The 15409-nt window shown below is 46.3% G+C and overlaps 1 protein-coding gene across 1 annotated transcript; it reads left to right on the plus strand.

Annotated features, from left to right (window-relative positions):
• Positions 1-4893: 4893 nt before the first annotated feature.
• On the plus strand, positions 4894-12960 carry LOC115178381 (heme-binding protein 1). Its single transcript, XM_029739546.1, has 7 exons — positions 4894-5062; positions 6505-6567; positions 6831-6912; positions 7264-7384; positions 7784-7923; positions 10583-10746; positions 11385-12960. Coding segments are annotated over exons 1-7 (993 nt in total). The 5' UTR covers positions 4894-5060; the 3' UTR covers positions 11806-12960.
• The last annotated feature ends 2449 nt before the right edge of the window (positions 12961-15409 follow it).

Genomic DNA, 15409 nt, shown 5'->3' on the forward strand with positions numbered 1-15409 from the left:
GGTCAGGGTCAAGACTGGGCTTTGGGCTTTAAAAAGAAGGCCCAATATAGCTCACCCAAGACCATTAAGACGTAGGACAGGCCGTGTCACACAGGGAAACGGGCAGAAGGAAAGGGTCGTTTCACACAGGGAAACGGGCAGAAGGAAAGGGTTGTTTCACACAGGGAAACGGGCAGAAGGAAAGGGTCGTTTCACACAGGGAAAAGGGCAGAAGGAAAGTGGTGGCATTTGATTTAAAACATCCAAAACATATCAAAGAAAAGTCTTATTTAAACTCACCTTTAGCCTACCACTGAAGAAGTGTCTCTGGTGATCTGAATATTGATGCCAGCCTGTCATCTGTTCCTGGGGCACTGTCTAGCTGGGCATACTGTAACTGGGGTGCTGTCTAGCTGGGCATACTGTAACTGGGGCGCTGTCTGGCTGGGCGTACTGTAACTAGGGTGCTGTCTAGCTGGGCATACTGTAACTGGGGTGCTGTCTAGCTGGGCATACTGTAACTGGGGTGCTGTCTGGCTGGGCATACTGTAACTGGGGTGCTGTCTAGCTGGGCATACTGTAACTGGGGTGCTGTCTGGCTGAGTGTACTGTAACTGGGGTGCTGTCTAGCTGGGCATACTGTAACTGGGGCGCTGTCTGGCTGAGCGTACTGTAACTGGGGTGCTGTCTAGCTGGGCATACTGTAACTGGGGCGCTGTCTGGCTGGGCATACTGTAACTAGGGTGCTGTCTGGCTGGGCATACTGTAACTAGGGTGCTGTCTAGCTGGGCATACTGTAACTAGGGTGCTGTCTGGCTGGGCATACTGTAACTGGGTTGCTGTCTGGCTGGGCATACTGTAACTAGGGTGCTGTCTAGCTGGGCATACTGTACCTAGGGTGCTGTCTAGCTGGGCATACTGTAACTAGGGTGCTGTCTGGCTGGGCATACTGTAACTGGGGTGCTGTCTGGCTGGGCGTACTGTAACTAGGGTGCTGTCTAGCTGGGCATACTGTAACTGGGGTGCTGTCTGGCTGGGCATACTGTAACTGGGGTGCTGTCTAGCTGGGCATACTGTAACTGGGGTGCTGTCTGGCTGAGTGTACTGTAACTGGGGTGCTGTCTAGCTGGGCATACTGTAACTGGGGTGCTGTCTAGCTGGGCATACTGTAACTGGGGCGCTGTCTGGCTGAGCGTACTGTAACTGGGGTGCTGTCTAGCTGGGCATACTGTAACTGGGGCGCTGTCTGGCTGGGCGTACAGTAACTGCTTGCCGAAACCAGCATATTTATGCAGCTCTAGGCACCCCTGGCCACGCCCACAGCTGCGGGAAGTAGGCCTGCTGAGGGGGCTGCAGCACCCCCTGAAAAATCAGAATTAAAAATGTTAATTAATAGAAACATTTATTATTTTTGGAGAAAAAAAAATTCTCACAAAAGTAGTGCACTGGGCCTTTACTAGTATAAGTGGACTGATATAGACAACAAAAAATCAGCGTCTTAGCTTTGTCAAAAAAAGGTAGTTGTATAATTAGGAACAGAATCAGGATTCAATAGTTGGAATTGTAAGAGTTGTTGCCCTGCCTCTTTCTCTGTGATGTCATTCTAATGGAATCTAGAAAGAACAAAACATTGTCCTCAAACATTTACATCAAATGGTGCAAAGTTATGGACAAAGACACAAAACATCCACATTAAATTAAATAACATGGAAAACAACCACTTTTTGTTCACGTATTCATTTACCATCCTTACAAACCACTTAATGTGAATGTACATGACGGGTTTTAGGCTGGGTTTCTGTACAGCACTTTGATATATCAGCTGATGTAAGAAGGGCTATATAAATACATTTGATTTGATTTGATATTGTACATAACACAGCCTAGATCTGAATGAATGAAATAATATTTTTAAATACTTTTATCTTTACATAGTTGAATGTGCTGACAACAAAATCACACAAAAATAATCAATGGAAATCCAATTTATCAACCCATGGAGGTCTGGATTTGGAGTCACACTCAAAATTAAAGTGGAAAACCACACTACAGGCTGATCCAACTTTAATGTAATGTCCTTAAAACAAGTCAAAATGAGGCTCAGTAGTGTGAGTGGCCTCCACGTGCCTGTATGACCTCCCTACAACGCCTGGGCATGCTCCTGATGAGGTGGCGGATGGTCTCCTGAGGGATCTCCTCCCAGACCTGGAATAAAGCATCCGCCAACTCCTGGACAGTCTGTGGTGCAACGTGGCGTTGGTGGATGGAGCGAGACATGATGTCCCAGATGTGCTCAATTGGATTCAGGTCTGGGGAACGGGCGGGCCAGTCCATAGCATCAATGCCTTCCTCTTGCAGGAACTGCTGACACACTCCAGCCACATGAGGTCTAGCATTGTCTTGCATTAGGAGGAACCCAGGGCCAACCGCACCAGCATATGGTCTCACAAGGGGTCTGAGGATCTCATCTCGGTACCTAATGGCAGTCAGGCTACCGCTGGTGAGCACATGGAGGGCTGTGTGGCCCCCCAAAGAAATGCCACCCCACACCATGACTGACCCACCGCCAAACCGGTCATGCTGGAGGATGTTGCAGGCAGCAGAACGTTCTCCACCGCATCTCCAGACTGTCACGTCTGTCACGTGCTCAGTGTGAACCTGCTTTCATCTGTGAAGAGCACAGGGCGCCAGTGGCGAATTTGCCAATCTTGGTGTTCTCTGGCAAATGCCAAACGTCCTGCACGGTGTTGGGCTGTAAGCACAACCCCCACCTGTGGACGTCGGGCCCTCATACCACCCTCATGGAGTCTGTTTCTCACCGTTTGAGCAGACACATGCACATTTGTGGCCTGCTGGAGGTCATTTTGCAGGGCTCTGGCAGTGCTCCTCCTTGCACAAAGGCGGAGGTAGCGGTCCTGCTGCTGGGTTGTTGCCCTCCTACGGCCTCCTCCACGTCTCCTGATGTACTGGCCTGTCTCCTGGTAGCGCCTCCATGCTCTGAACACTACGCTGACAGACACAGCAAACCTTCTTGTCACAGCTCGCATTGATGTGCCATCCTGGATGAGCTGCACTACCTGAGCCACTTGTGTGGGTTGTAGACTCCGTCTCATGCTACCACTAGAGTGAAAGCACCGCCAGCATTCAAAAGTGACCAAAACATCAGCCAGGAAGCATAGGAACTGAGAAGTGGTCTGTGGTCACCACCTGCAGAACCACTCCTTTATTGGGGGTGTCTTGCTAATTGCCTATAATTTCCACCTGTTGTCTATTCCATTTGCACAACAGCATGTGAAATGTATTGTCAATCAGTGTTGCTTCCTAACTGGACAGTTTGATTTCACAGAAGTGTGATTGACTTGGAGTTACATTGTGTTGTTTAAGTGTTCCCTTTATTTTTTTAAGCAGTATATTTCTCACATGTGCAGCACATAGTATTTGTGTAACAGTCCTTCTTTGGGGGGCAGAATTGGCATCTCCTCCTCTTGCCTGCCCCAGCTGCAGCCTCAGGTGGATCAGGACAAGATTCAGCTGAACAGCTTTCACAAGTGCTGCAGAGGCTGCTGTGCGGGGGAGGCGCTCCCTTCTTTGAATGTGTGGGGTTACAAGTGCCTTTCCCAGCTGCTCCAGGAACACCCTCATCTTGTTCCGCTTTTCAGGCATCCAGGTAGGGTTGATCTTGTTCCATATCACAAAGGCATTGTATGAGGACACATCAATGATGTTATGGAAGATGACCAGGGGCCAGCGGGCAGTCATCCTCCTGCAGCTGTAAGTTCCAATCACCTTGTCCAGGTTGTCCACACCTTTGTTGTGGTTGTAGTCCAGGATAATGACTGGCTTCCTGTCCTCACGATCACTGATCTCAGCCGTTTTGTGCAGTGTGCTCAGGAGGACCACATTCTTGTTCCTCTTTGAGAGGTAAGAAACTAGAGTGGTGGTGGGGGTGAAGGCAAACTTTGATGAGAAGGCCTCTCTCCCCCTTGTTGCGAGGAGTGCAGAGGGGAGCTCAGGCTTGTTCTTTCTAACTGTGCCAACCATGGTGATCTTCCTCTTCAGGAGCTGCTGGCTGAGTTCAATCAGTAGCACACATAATCTCCATTTCTCAATGTGTGTGTGTGTGTGTGTGTGTGTGTGTGTGTGTGTGTGTGTGTGTGTGTGTGTGTGTGTGTGTGTGTGTGTGTGTGTGTGTGTGTGTGTGTGTGTGTGTGTGTGTGTGTGTGTGTGTGTGTGTGTGTGTGTGTGTGTGTGTGTGTGGTTTTGTGTGTGGTTTTGTGTGTGGTTTTGTGATGTATAAATTCGTCTATAACTGCCGGGTCAAAAAGAAAGTCGCACACTCCATATATAAACTCCCAGCAATTGAATGGGTATTTAACAATGTTTGGGCATAACGGTGCCTTCCTCAGGGTGAAATGACCCTAAGACAATCTTTATACCCTGGTGGTGTCCAGCTTTAATGGAAATATGAACAAAGGCGATGTTTCACTTCTTCTGTTGGGATCACTCTAGGAATAATCATCAAATTTCAAGTTGAAAAAAGATCATTTAGGGGGTTTTCTTTGCTGTTGAACATAGTGGGGGTCATTTTTTACCCTTAAAACAACACAACAGTTAAGCAATCATTTTTTATATTCCACAAGTATTATCAGATTAACTGTTTTGTACAGATAATTATCAGACTCAAGTTACAAATGCTGGTAAACACTCAAATACATTTAGTTAAATGTTACTCACTAAAGGATTGCACTGGACCTTCACTAGTTCAGTATCAGCGGACCAGTATTGATGTCTTCAGTGAAGCCAGAAATCTGCATTAATTCTGCATCCCTTAAACCACTTCCCGCGGCTAACCCCACGCCGCTGCATTACTAACACACACAGACACACCTGCGCCCCTCCGGTCGGCCGTTAGTGGGCCAGCCCAGACCTGGCTGTGGTTTCGTGAGCAGCAGGAGACTATAAAGCTACTGCTAATCTAGCTGGGTGACTGTCGTCGTCCTCCAGAGCGCACAAAGCACGCAGTAGCCTAGTCATATTTCACCGGCGGATAACGGACACGGGACAGGACACTCCTCGTCACAATGTGAGTTCTCATACTGCATGTTTGCTGCTGTTTAGTGGACTATGTTGGGCAAGTGCGTTTTCATTATTGCATATTGTTTTCTTAAAGCAAATGGGACCATTTTTGTTAGGTTTATTTGTTTTACTTCAACGTGTGTGTGGGACGAGAGTAATTCTATGGGTAAGGTTTTTGAAATCATTTGTGTAGTTGTATAACAAAATAGGAGAAAGAAAGTGTAAAGTGGGTGTGACATTGACCTGAGCAGCAAAATGACGCATTGCTTGCGCATCTCACGGAGAGAGAGCGGTAGAAAGAGAGCGAGAGAGAGACAGAGGGTGGGAGAGTCTGTTTCTGAGCCACCCCCTCTCATGTTTCGGTCCGCTGCATCAATATTAACCGGGTCCTGGCGGAGGAAAGGCAAGCACAGTGTGTCTTCCGCATTGAAACGCCACCGTTGGCTCGCTTCCAACCGTTAAATAACGGCTGTTAGCTGAGTTGAGTAACGGGATTGTTTCTGCCCTGCAGTAGGTCAGTGGTTGATAAGGATCTAGTTAAGACCATTGGCATCATTATATTTTCCACCGTGACCTCAGATCGCCTGTTCTGCTGCTGATGCTGGGACTAGTGCAGAGAGAGTATGACGATGCAGCAAAATCTCTCTCCCTATTTATCTCTCTCTTTCTCTCTCTCACACACACACCCCTCCCTGCTCTCTCTCTCCCTCTCAGAGGATAATGTGCCCCATTGTACCTCTGCAGAAAACACCATCACACACACACACGCACACGCACAAACACCATCACACCCACAACACACACACACCAACACACACACACCATCACACACACACACACACACACACCATCACACACACACACAAACCATCACGCACACACACACATCATCACACACACACCATCACACACACACACACACACCAACACACACACACCATCACACACACACACACACACCATCACACACACACACAAACCATCACACACACACACACATCATCACACACACACCATCACACACACACACACACACACCAACACACACACACCATCACACACACACACACACACACCATCACACACACACACAAACCATCACACACACACACACATCATCACACACACACCATCACACACACACACACACACCATCACACACACACACAAACCATCACACACACACACACATCATCACACACACACCATCACACACACACACACACACACACACACACACACACACACACACACACACACACACACACACACACACACCATCACACACACACCATCACACACACCAACACACACACCATCACACACCACTAAACAGTGGATATGAACAACTGTGTGTGTGTGTGTGTGTGTGTGTGTGTGTGTGTGTGTGTGTGTGTGTGTGTGTGTGTGTGTGTGTGTGTGTGTGTGTGTGTGTGTGTGTGTCCTCAGGGAGTTGTTCCCAGGGCTGGTGGTGCTGGTGGCTCTAATGGTTTCAGTTGAAGGCGGCGTCGGGTAAGACAATCTCTCATTTTCAATGACACACCTTTACTCTGTGTGTGTGTGTGTGTGTGTGTGTGTGTGTGTGTGTGTGTGTGTGTGTGTGTGTGTGTGTGTGTGTGTGTGTGTGTGTGTGTGTGTGTGTGTGTGTGTGTGTGTGTGTGTGTGTGTGTGTGTGTGTGTGTGTGTGTGTGTGTGTGTGTGTGTGTGTGTGTGTGTGTGTGTGTGTGTGTGTGTGTGTGTGTTAATAGTGTCTCATTGTATCTTCTGTCCTCTAGCCCCAGCAACAACTCCAGTTTCTGCTCCGAGTCAAAGGAATGTCTGGAGTATGAGCTGGTGTGCAAAACAGATGAATATGAGGCGAGTGGACACACGCACCATCACACACACACACCATCTCATACACACACACACACCCACCATCACACACACACACACACACACACACACACACACACACACACACACACACACACACACACACACACACACACACACACACCCACCATCACACACACACACACACACACACACACACACACACACACACACACACACACACACACACACACACACACACACACACACACACACACACACACACACACACACACACACACACACACACACACACAGAGAGAGATAGACGGACACCTGCACCTACATGTTAAAAACGTCTCCTTCAATAATATTTGTGTGTCTGTTTGTCAGGTCCGTCACTACAGTCCTACTCGTTGGTTGTCTACGGATGCGGAGGCCTACTTCATGGGGGTGGGAGCAGCCATGGCCTTCAGGAGACTGTTCCAGTACATCACTGGAGACAACAACAGAGGTAAGAGACTGTTTCAGTACATCACTGGAGACAACAACAGAGGTAAGAGACTGTTTCAGTACATCACTGGAGACAACAACAGAGGTAAGAGACTGTTCCAGTACATCACTGGAGACAACAACAGAGGTAAGAGAGACTGTTCCAGTACATCACTGGAGACAACAACAGAGGTAAGAGAGACTGTTCCAGTACATCACTGGAGACAACAACAGAGGTAAGAGACTGTTCCAGTACATCACTGGAGACAACAACGGAGGTAAGAGAGAGAGAGAGAGTGTGTTTAGTCCTGTGTGTCTGAATTTACCCATTCTAGGACATTGTACCTCTACACAATGCACTGTGTGTCTGAATACTATACATCTCTAAATGGATATGTGTGTACATGTCTGCGTGTCCCAGGTCTCCAGATGGAGATGACTGCCCCAGTCCTGGTGAGGATCCCTGAGGAGACCAGGATGTGGGAACCAGCCATCTACACCCTTAGTTTCCTGCTTCCAGCAGCCTATCAGGAGAGGCCTCCCACACCCACCAATGACAAGGTGAGTCTGGCTGGTCAACCCTCCAATCAGAAACAGGTGGAACGAACACATCACACAGTTAATATTATGATGTTTGCCATTTTAGCAGAGGTGTTTATCCACTACAGTAGTAGTGAGTGTGTGTATATTTATATATATTTCTAGCATGTGAGTGTGTGCGACCCCTGCGGGATTTGAACCCAGGAACTTGGCGTTCCTAGCGTTACACTACGCAGGTATACACAGTGATGTTCTCAACAGATGATGAATCAAGATGTTCTCTTCTGCTGTACAGTAGACAGCTATGGAGCTGGGACCGGTCTGCAGTGCTACAAAAGTATGTGGACACAAATTAGTGGATTCGGCTGTTTCAGCCACACCCGTTGCTGATAGGTGTATAAAATCGAGCACACAGCCATGCGATGTCCATACACAAACATTGGCGGTAGAATGGCCCGTACTGACGAGCTCAGTGACTTTCAACGTGGCACCGTCATAGGAGTCAATTCGTCAAATTTCTGCCCTGCTAGAGCTGCCACGGTCAACTGGAAGTGCTGTTACTGTGAAGTGGAAACGTCTAGGAGCAAAAACGGCAAAGCTGCGAAGTGGTAGATCACACAAGCTCACAGAACGGGACCACCGAGTGCTGAAGCACGGAAAAATCATCTGTCCTCAGTTGCAACACTCTCTACTGAGTTACAAACTGCCTCTGGAAGCAACGTCAGCACAAGAACTGTTCATTGGGAGCTTCATGAAATGGGTTTCCATGGCCGAGCAGCTGCACACAAGCCTAACATCACCATGTGCAATGCCAAGCATCGGCTGGAGTGGTGTGCATATAAATACATATGTATATATTCTTATTCCATGCCTTTAGATGTGTGTGTATTAGGTATTGTTGTGGAATTGTTAGATATTACTTATTAGATATTGCTGCACTGTCGGAACTAGAAGCATAAGCATTTCGCTACACCCGCAATAACATCTGCTAACCATGTGTATGTGACCAATAAAATGTCATTTGATTTGTAAAGCTCGCCATCATTGGACTCTGGAGCAGTGGAAACGCATTCTCTGGAGTGATGAATCATGCTTCACCATCTGGCAGTCCGACGGACAAATCTGGGTTTGGCGGTTCCCATGAATACGCTACCTGCCCCTATGCATAGTGCCAACTGTAAAGTTTGGTGGAGGAGGAATAAGGGTTTGGGGCTGTTTTTCGTGGTTCGGGCTAGGCCCCTTTGTTCCAGTGAAGGGAAATGTTAATGCTACAGCATACAATGACATTCTAGACTATTCTGTGTTTCCAACTTTGTGGCAACAGTTTGGGGAAGGCCCTTTCCTGTTTCAGCATGACAATGCCCCTGTGCACAAGCGAGGTCCATAGAGATCGATGTGGAAGAACTTGACTGGCCTGCACAGAGCCCTGACCTCAACCCCAACGAACACCTTTGGGATGAATTGGAATGCCGACTGTGAGCCAGGCCTAGTCGCCCAACATCAGTGCCCGACCTCACTAATACTCTTGTGGTTGAATGGAAGCAAGTCCCCGCAATGTTCCAACATCTAGTGGAAAGCCTTCCCAGAAGAGTGGAGGCTGTTATAGCAGCAAAGGGGGGGACCAACTTCATATTAATGCCCATAATTTTGGAATGAGATGTTACATACAAAATATTTAAGTGCCTTTGAACAGGGTATGGTAGTAGGTGCCAGGCACACCGGTTTGTGTCAAGAACTGCAACGCTGCTGGGTTTTTCACGCTCAACAGTTTCCTGTGTGTATCAAGCATGGGAAGCATTGGAATCATCATAGGCCAGCATCCCTGTGGAACGCTTTTGACACCTTGTAGAGTCCATGCCCCAACAAATTGTGGCTGTTCTGAGGGAAAAATGGGGGGAGATATTGTTCTATGATCTATAAATCTGTGGGGATAATGCTCTATGATCTATATATCTGTGGAGATAATGATCTATATATCTGTGGGGATAATGATCTATCTGTCTGTGGTGATAATGTTCTATGACCTATATATCTGTGGGGATATTGTTCTATGATCTATATATCTGTGGGGATAATGTTCTATGATCTATATATCTGTGGGCATAATGTTCTATGATCTATATATTGGTGGGCATAATGTTCTATGATCTATATATCGGTGGGGATAATGTTCTATGATCTATATATCTGTGGGGATACTGTTCTATGATCTATATATCTGTGGGGATATTGTGCTATGATCTATATATCTGTGGGGATAATGCTCTATGATATATATATCTGTGGGGATAATATTCTATGATCTATATATCTGTGGGGATAATGATCTATATATCTGTGGGGATAATGCTCTACGATCTATATATCTGTGGGGATAATGTTCTATGATCTATATATCTGTGGGGATAATGATCTATCTGTCTGTGATGATAATGTTCTATGACCTATATATCTGTGGGGATATTGTGCTATGATCTATATATCTGTGGGGATAATGTTCTATGATCTATATATCTGTGGGGATAATGCTCTATCGTTCTGGAGTTATTTCTATCAGAGGGGATAATGACTTGAATTCTAAGGAATTGTGCCATGTCATTATGTCTGTGTGAACTAATCTAGGCCGGATGTTACCAGTGATGTTATAATGTGTTATTGTTGTTGGGATGTTTCTCTCTAGCTCTACTTTACTGAGATGCCCTCTATGGATGTGTACGTGCGTAGCTACGGAGGCTGGATGTTATCAGTGACCTCCAGGCTTCATGCTCACCTACTGACCAAGGAGCTGGTCAGAGTCCAGGCTGACTACAACCACACCTACCACTATGGAGTGGGTTACGACAGGTAGGCCTGGACACACACATATGCACAAACACATTTTTGCATGTACACACACACACACACACACACACACAAACTAATCTCAGATATACACACACACACACAAACACACACACACACACACACACACACACACACACACACACACACACACACACACACACACACACACATACTAATCTCAGATATACACACACACACACACAAACTAATCTCAGATACACAAACACACACACAGACTAATCTCAGATACACACACACTATGATCTCATAAATACACATACACACCCCTCTCTCTCTCTCTCCCTCTTAGTATTGATTCTGTCCTGTGTTTCTGTCTCTGTCTGTCTCTCTCTATCTATCCCAATTGCTATATGAACTCTCTCTCTCTCTCTCTCTCTCTCTCTCTCTCTCTCTCTCTCTCTCTCTCTCTGTCTGTCTGTCTGTCTGTCTGTCTGTCTGTCTGTCTGTCTGTCTGTCTGTCTGTCTGTCTGTCTGTCTGTCTGTCTGTCTGTCTGTCTGTCTGTCTGTCTGTCTGTCTGTCTGTCTGTCTGTCTGTCTGTCTGTCTGTCTGTCTGTCTGTCTGTCTGTCTGTCTGTCTGTGTGTGTGTGTATTGATTCTTTCCTGTGTTTCACTCCAGTCCTCTGAAGCTGCTGAACAGACACAATGAGGTGTGGTACGTAGCTGAGGGAGAGGCCGTCTGCTCTGACCCCCAGGAACCAACCCCACCACACACACCTACCCCCACACACACACCCAACGCCACACACACACCCAACACCTCACACACACCTAACACCTCACACACACCCAATGCCACACACATCCCCTCCAGCACCATCGCTGACTCCCCCTCAGATCTCCCAGCCAACCGGCCACCCACCCCCTCCCAGGCCCCCGAGGTGACCCCCTCTCAGGGCCCGGTGGTCGGGGAGAGCCCCTTGGCCAACAGCTCTGACCCCCAGGTGGACGGCCCCTGGAACAACACTGTCGAGGCCTCCCTGGAGGACACCCCCTCTGATAACTCTGTAGCCGACCCCACTGAGCTCAACCTGGCCTAGCCCTGGAATACTATATATGACCCTGAACAGTAGAGGGGTACGGAGGGCTGCTGTGGTGATAGAGCTCCTTCAGTTAGATGTCCATTTGGGATTGGGCTCTTGCCTCAGTATTTACTGTAATACACCACCGCCCCCTACTGGTGTCATATTGTTACTACACATATTAGCTTTATTCACCTGCCGCTCACCTGCTCTCCATGTTACCACACTGATCTGTTATCCATGTTACCACACTGACCTGTTATCCATGTTACCACACTGATCTGTTATCCATGTTACCACACTGATCTGTTATCCATGTTACCACACTGATCTGTTATCCATGTTACCACACTGATCCGTTATCCATGTTACCACACTGATCCGTTATCCATGTTACCACACTGATCCGTTATCCATGTTACCACACTGATCTGTTATCCATGTTACCACACTGATCTGTTATCCATGTTACCACACTGATCTGTTATCCATGTTACCACACTGATCTGTTATCCATGTTACCACACTGACCTGTTATCCATGTATCATATCAATTAATTAATCAATCGACCAATCAACAACAGACTTGGAGCTGCTTAACATATCCCTCTTTCCATAATGAATGTCAGCCCTACATAACAACTGTGTTGGTTTGACTCAGCCCTACATAACAACTGTGTTGGTTTGACTCAGCCCTACATAACAACTGTGTTGGTTTGACTCAGCCCTACATAACAACTGTGTTGGTTTGACTCAGCCCTACATAACAACTGTGTTGGTTTGAGTCAGCCCTACATAACAACTGTGTTGGTTTGACTTAGCCCTACATAACAACTGTGTTGGTTTGAGTCAGCCCTGCATAACAACTGTGTTGGTTTGACTCAGCCCTACATAACAACTGTGTTGGTTTGACTCAGCCCTACATAACAACTGTGTTGGTTTGACTCAGCCCTACATAACAACTGTGTTGGTTTGACTCAGCCCTACATAACAACTGTGTTGGTTTGACTCAGCCCTACATAACAACTGTGTTGGTTTGACTCAGCCCTACATAACAACTGTGTTGGTTTGACTCAGCCCTACATAACAACTGTGTTGGTTTGAGTCAGCCCTACATAACAACTGTGTTGGTTTGACTCAGCCCTACATAACAACTGTGTTGGTTTGAGTCAGCCCTACATAACAACTGTGTTGGTTTGAGTTAGCCCTACATAACAACTCAAGATCTAACCCTGGCCAATGGCAGATCTGTAGATCTCACCCTGGCCAATGGCAGTGCTGTAGATCTCACCCTGACCAATGGGAGCGCTGTAGATCTAACCCTGGCCAATGGCAGTGCTGTAGATCTCACCCTGACCAATGGGAGCGCTGTAGATCTAACCCTGGCCAATGGCAGCGCTGTAGATCTCACCCTGGCCAATGGCAGATCTGTAGATCTAACCCTGACCAATGGCAGATCTGTAGATCTAACCCTGGCCAATGGCAGCGCTGTAGATCTCACCCTGGCCAATGGCAGTGCTGTAGATCTAACCTTGACCAATGGCAGCTCTGTAGATCTAACCCTGGCCAATGGCAGTGCTGTAGATCTCACCCTGGCCAATGGCAGATCTGTAGATCTAACCCTGACCAATGGCAGATCTGTAGATCTAACCCTGGCCAATGGCAGCGCTGTAGATCTCACCCTGGCCAATGGCAGTGCTGTAGATCTAACCTTGACCAATGGCAGCGCTGTAGATCTAACCCTGGCCAATGGCAGTGCTGTAGATCTCACCCTGGCCAATGGCAGCGCTGTAGATCTAACCCTGGCCAATGGCAGTGCTGTAGATCTAACCCTGGCCAATGGCAGTGCTGTAGATCTCACCCTGGCCAATGGCAGTGCTGTAGATCTCACCCTGGCCAATGGCAGTGCTGTAGATCTAACCCTGACCAATGGCAGCACTGTAGCAGTATGGTAATTTTATTGTCCTTTATCATTATTCATTGTTTACAGAGAAACAGTTTTATTTCTGTCACACTGACTAGAAGGTTCTCCACTCGTTGTCATCTCCGTTGTGTATTTATTTGTCATTATTTATAAATGTATTTTGTGTAGTTTGCGAGCAGCCTTTACATTCAGCTTGATATCAGTCGGTAGTGTATAATTACTCACCATGTTGTCTGTATGACTCTATGGTGTGTGTGTGAAAATGCTTAACTTGTATCATTAGTAAAATAGTCGAAATGTAACAATTTAAAAGTGATAGACTGATGTTTCATCTGTAATGTACCTGAGAGGGTTTCTGTTAGTCTGATTGTAATACCTGTCAAGTCCTGAGGATGGCGCAATAAACCACTAAAACAAACATACTGAGTCATAGAATTATTACTGTGTGGATTTGGACTTCACTAAACCAGGGTTCATATATTTATATGGCTTCAACACCCTTTGAATGGAGATTGGTGTTTCTTCCAGGACTAGGTTTAATGTGTGTCTGGGGGGGACACCAAAAGTAGTGCTGTAACACATAGCCTACATTGTAATATGGTAAATGTATATTGAGGAACCAAAGAAATAAGGTGTTTGCCGTACTCCTAACTACCGGTACCCAAAACTACACAACTAATCACAACAGCAATACCATTGCCTTTAACAAATCTTAGTTCAGTCACCAGTTTAAGTTGAGAGTGGGGGTATCCATGGCATTTTCCAATTATGTTCCTATTTTACAAGTTAAAAAAATTGAGAACCTTTCATAATGTTGCCAAACAAAGACTCAACAAACTTACCTGAGACTCCCTGTCTCTGCCAGTCTGTCCCTGCATATCTGTCCCCAACTCTGCTGTCTGTGTGCCATCTGTTGCCTGCTCTGCCTAATGACATCATTGTGAAACATTTCCATTAGAATTTCATTTCTTTCTTATGAACATTTTATCAACTAGTCTTTGAGATATTAGGCTACTAGGGTTCTTACTATGCGTTTTGGTGTACTGAAAAATACTCTGATGTCCGTCTTTTATTTTTCTGCCATTTTTCTACCTGGCTGGCTACACACACACACAGTGTGTAGGTTATTTACAGTAGGAGATGGGCTTCTATCATCTTATCTTTTATCATTCTATTTGGGCTTCGATCTAAAAGGTAGCTAGTAAATGTGAAACGGATTAAAATGACAAGAGTTGACAGCTGAATGAGTTCACCATTTACACAACATATGCTGCAACCTTTTGTAATTTTAATAGTTTGTTTCATATTGGCTGGCTTCCAACAATAGCTGAATTTCCAAAGCTAGCGAGCACCAATTCCGTTTCAGTGGTGTTTGCTATAATCTTTGCTACACGGGTTAAATAAAGGTGAAATAAAATAAATAAATAAAAGTTCCCTTGCGACAATTTAGCTTTTGCAACGAGACCATTAAATATATTTAAGACAATGGTAGAAGAGAGTGTAGTTCTGTTCAGTTTGGACTCCAGTTTGTCGCTAACCTTATCACAGGGACTTTGAAGCACTAACTTACATCATCTGCATGCTGATCTTGGAATAAATTGACTATAGCAAAGATTCCATCTTTGACGAGGCCACATAAATGGAATAGGTACTAGCTAGCTTAATAGTTAATATTTGCGCGCTAGCTCTGCATATTCA

Source organism: Salmo trutta, chromosome 38, assembly GCF_901001165.1.
Source record: "Salmo trutta chromosome 38, fSalTru1.1, whole genome shotgun sequence".
NCBI classification, from domain to species: Eukaryota; Metazoa; Chordata; class Actinopteri; order Salmoniformes; family Salmonidae; genus Salmo; species Salmo trutta.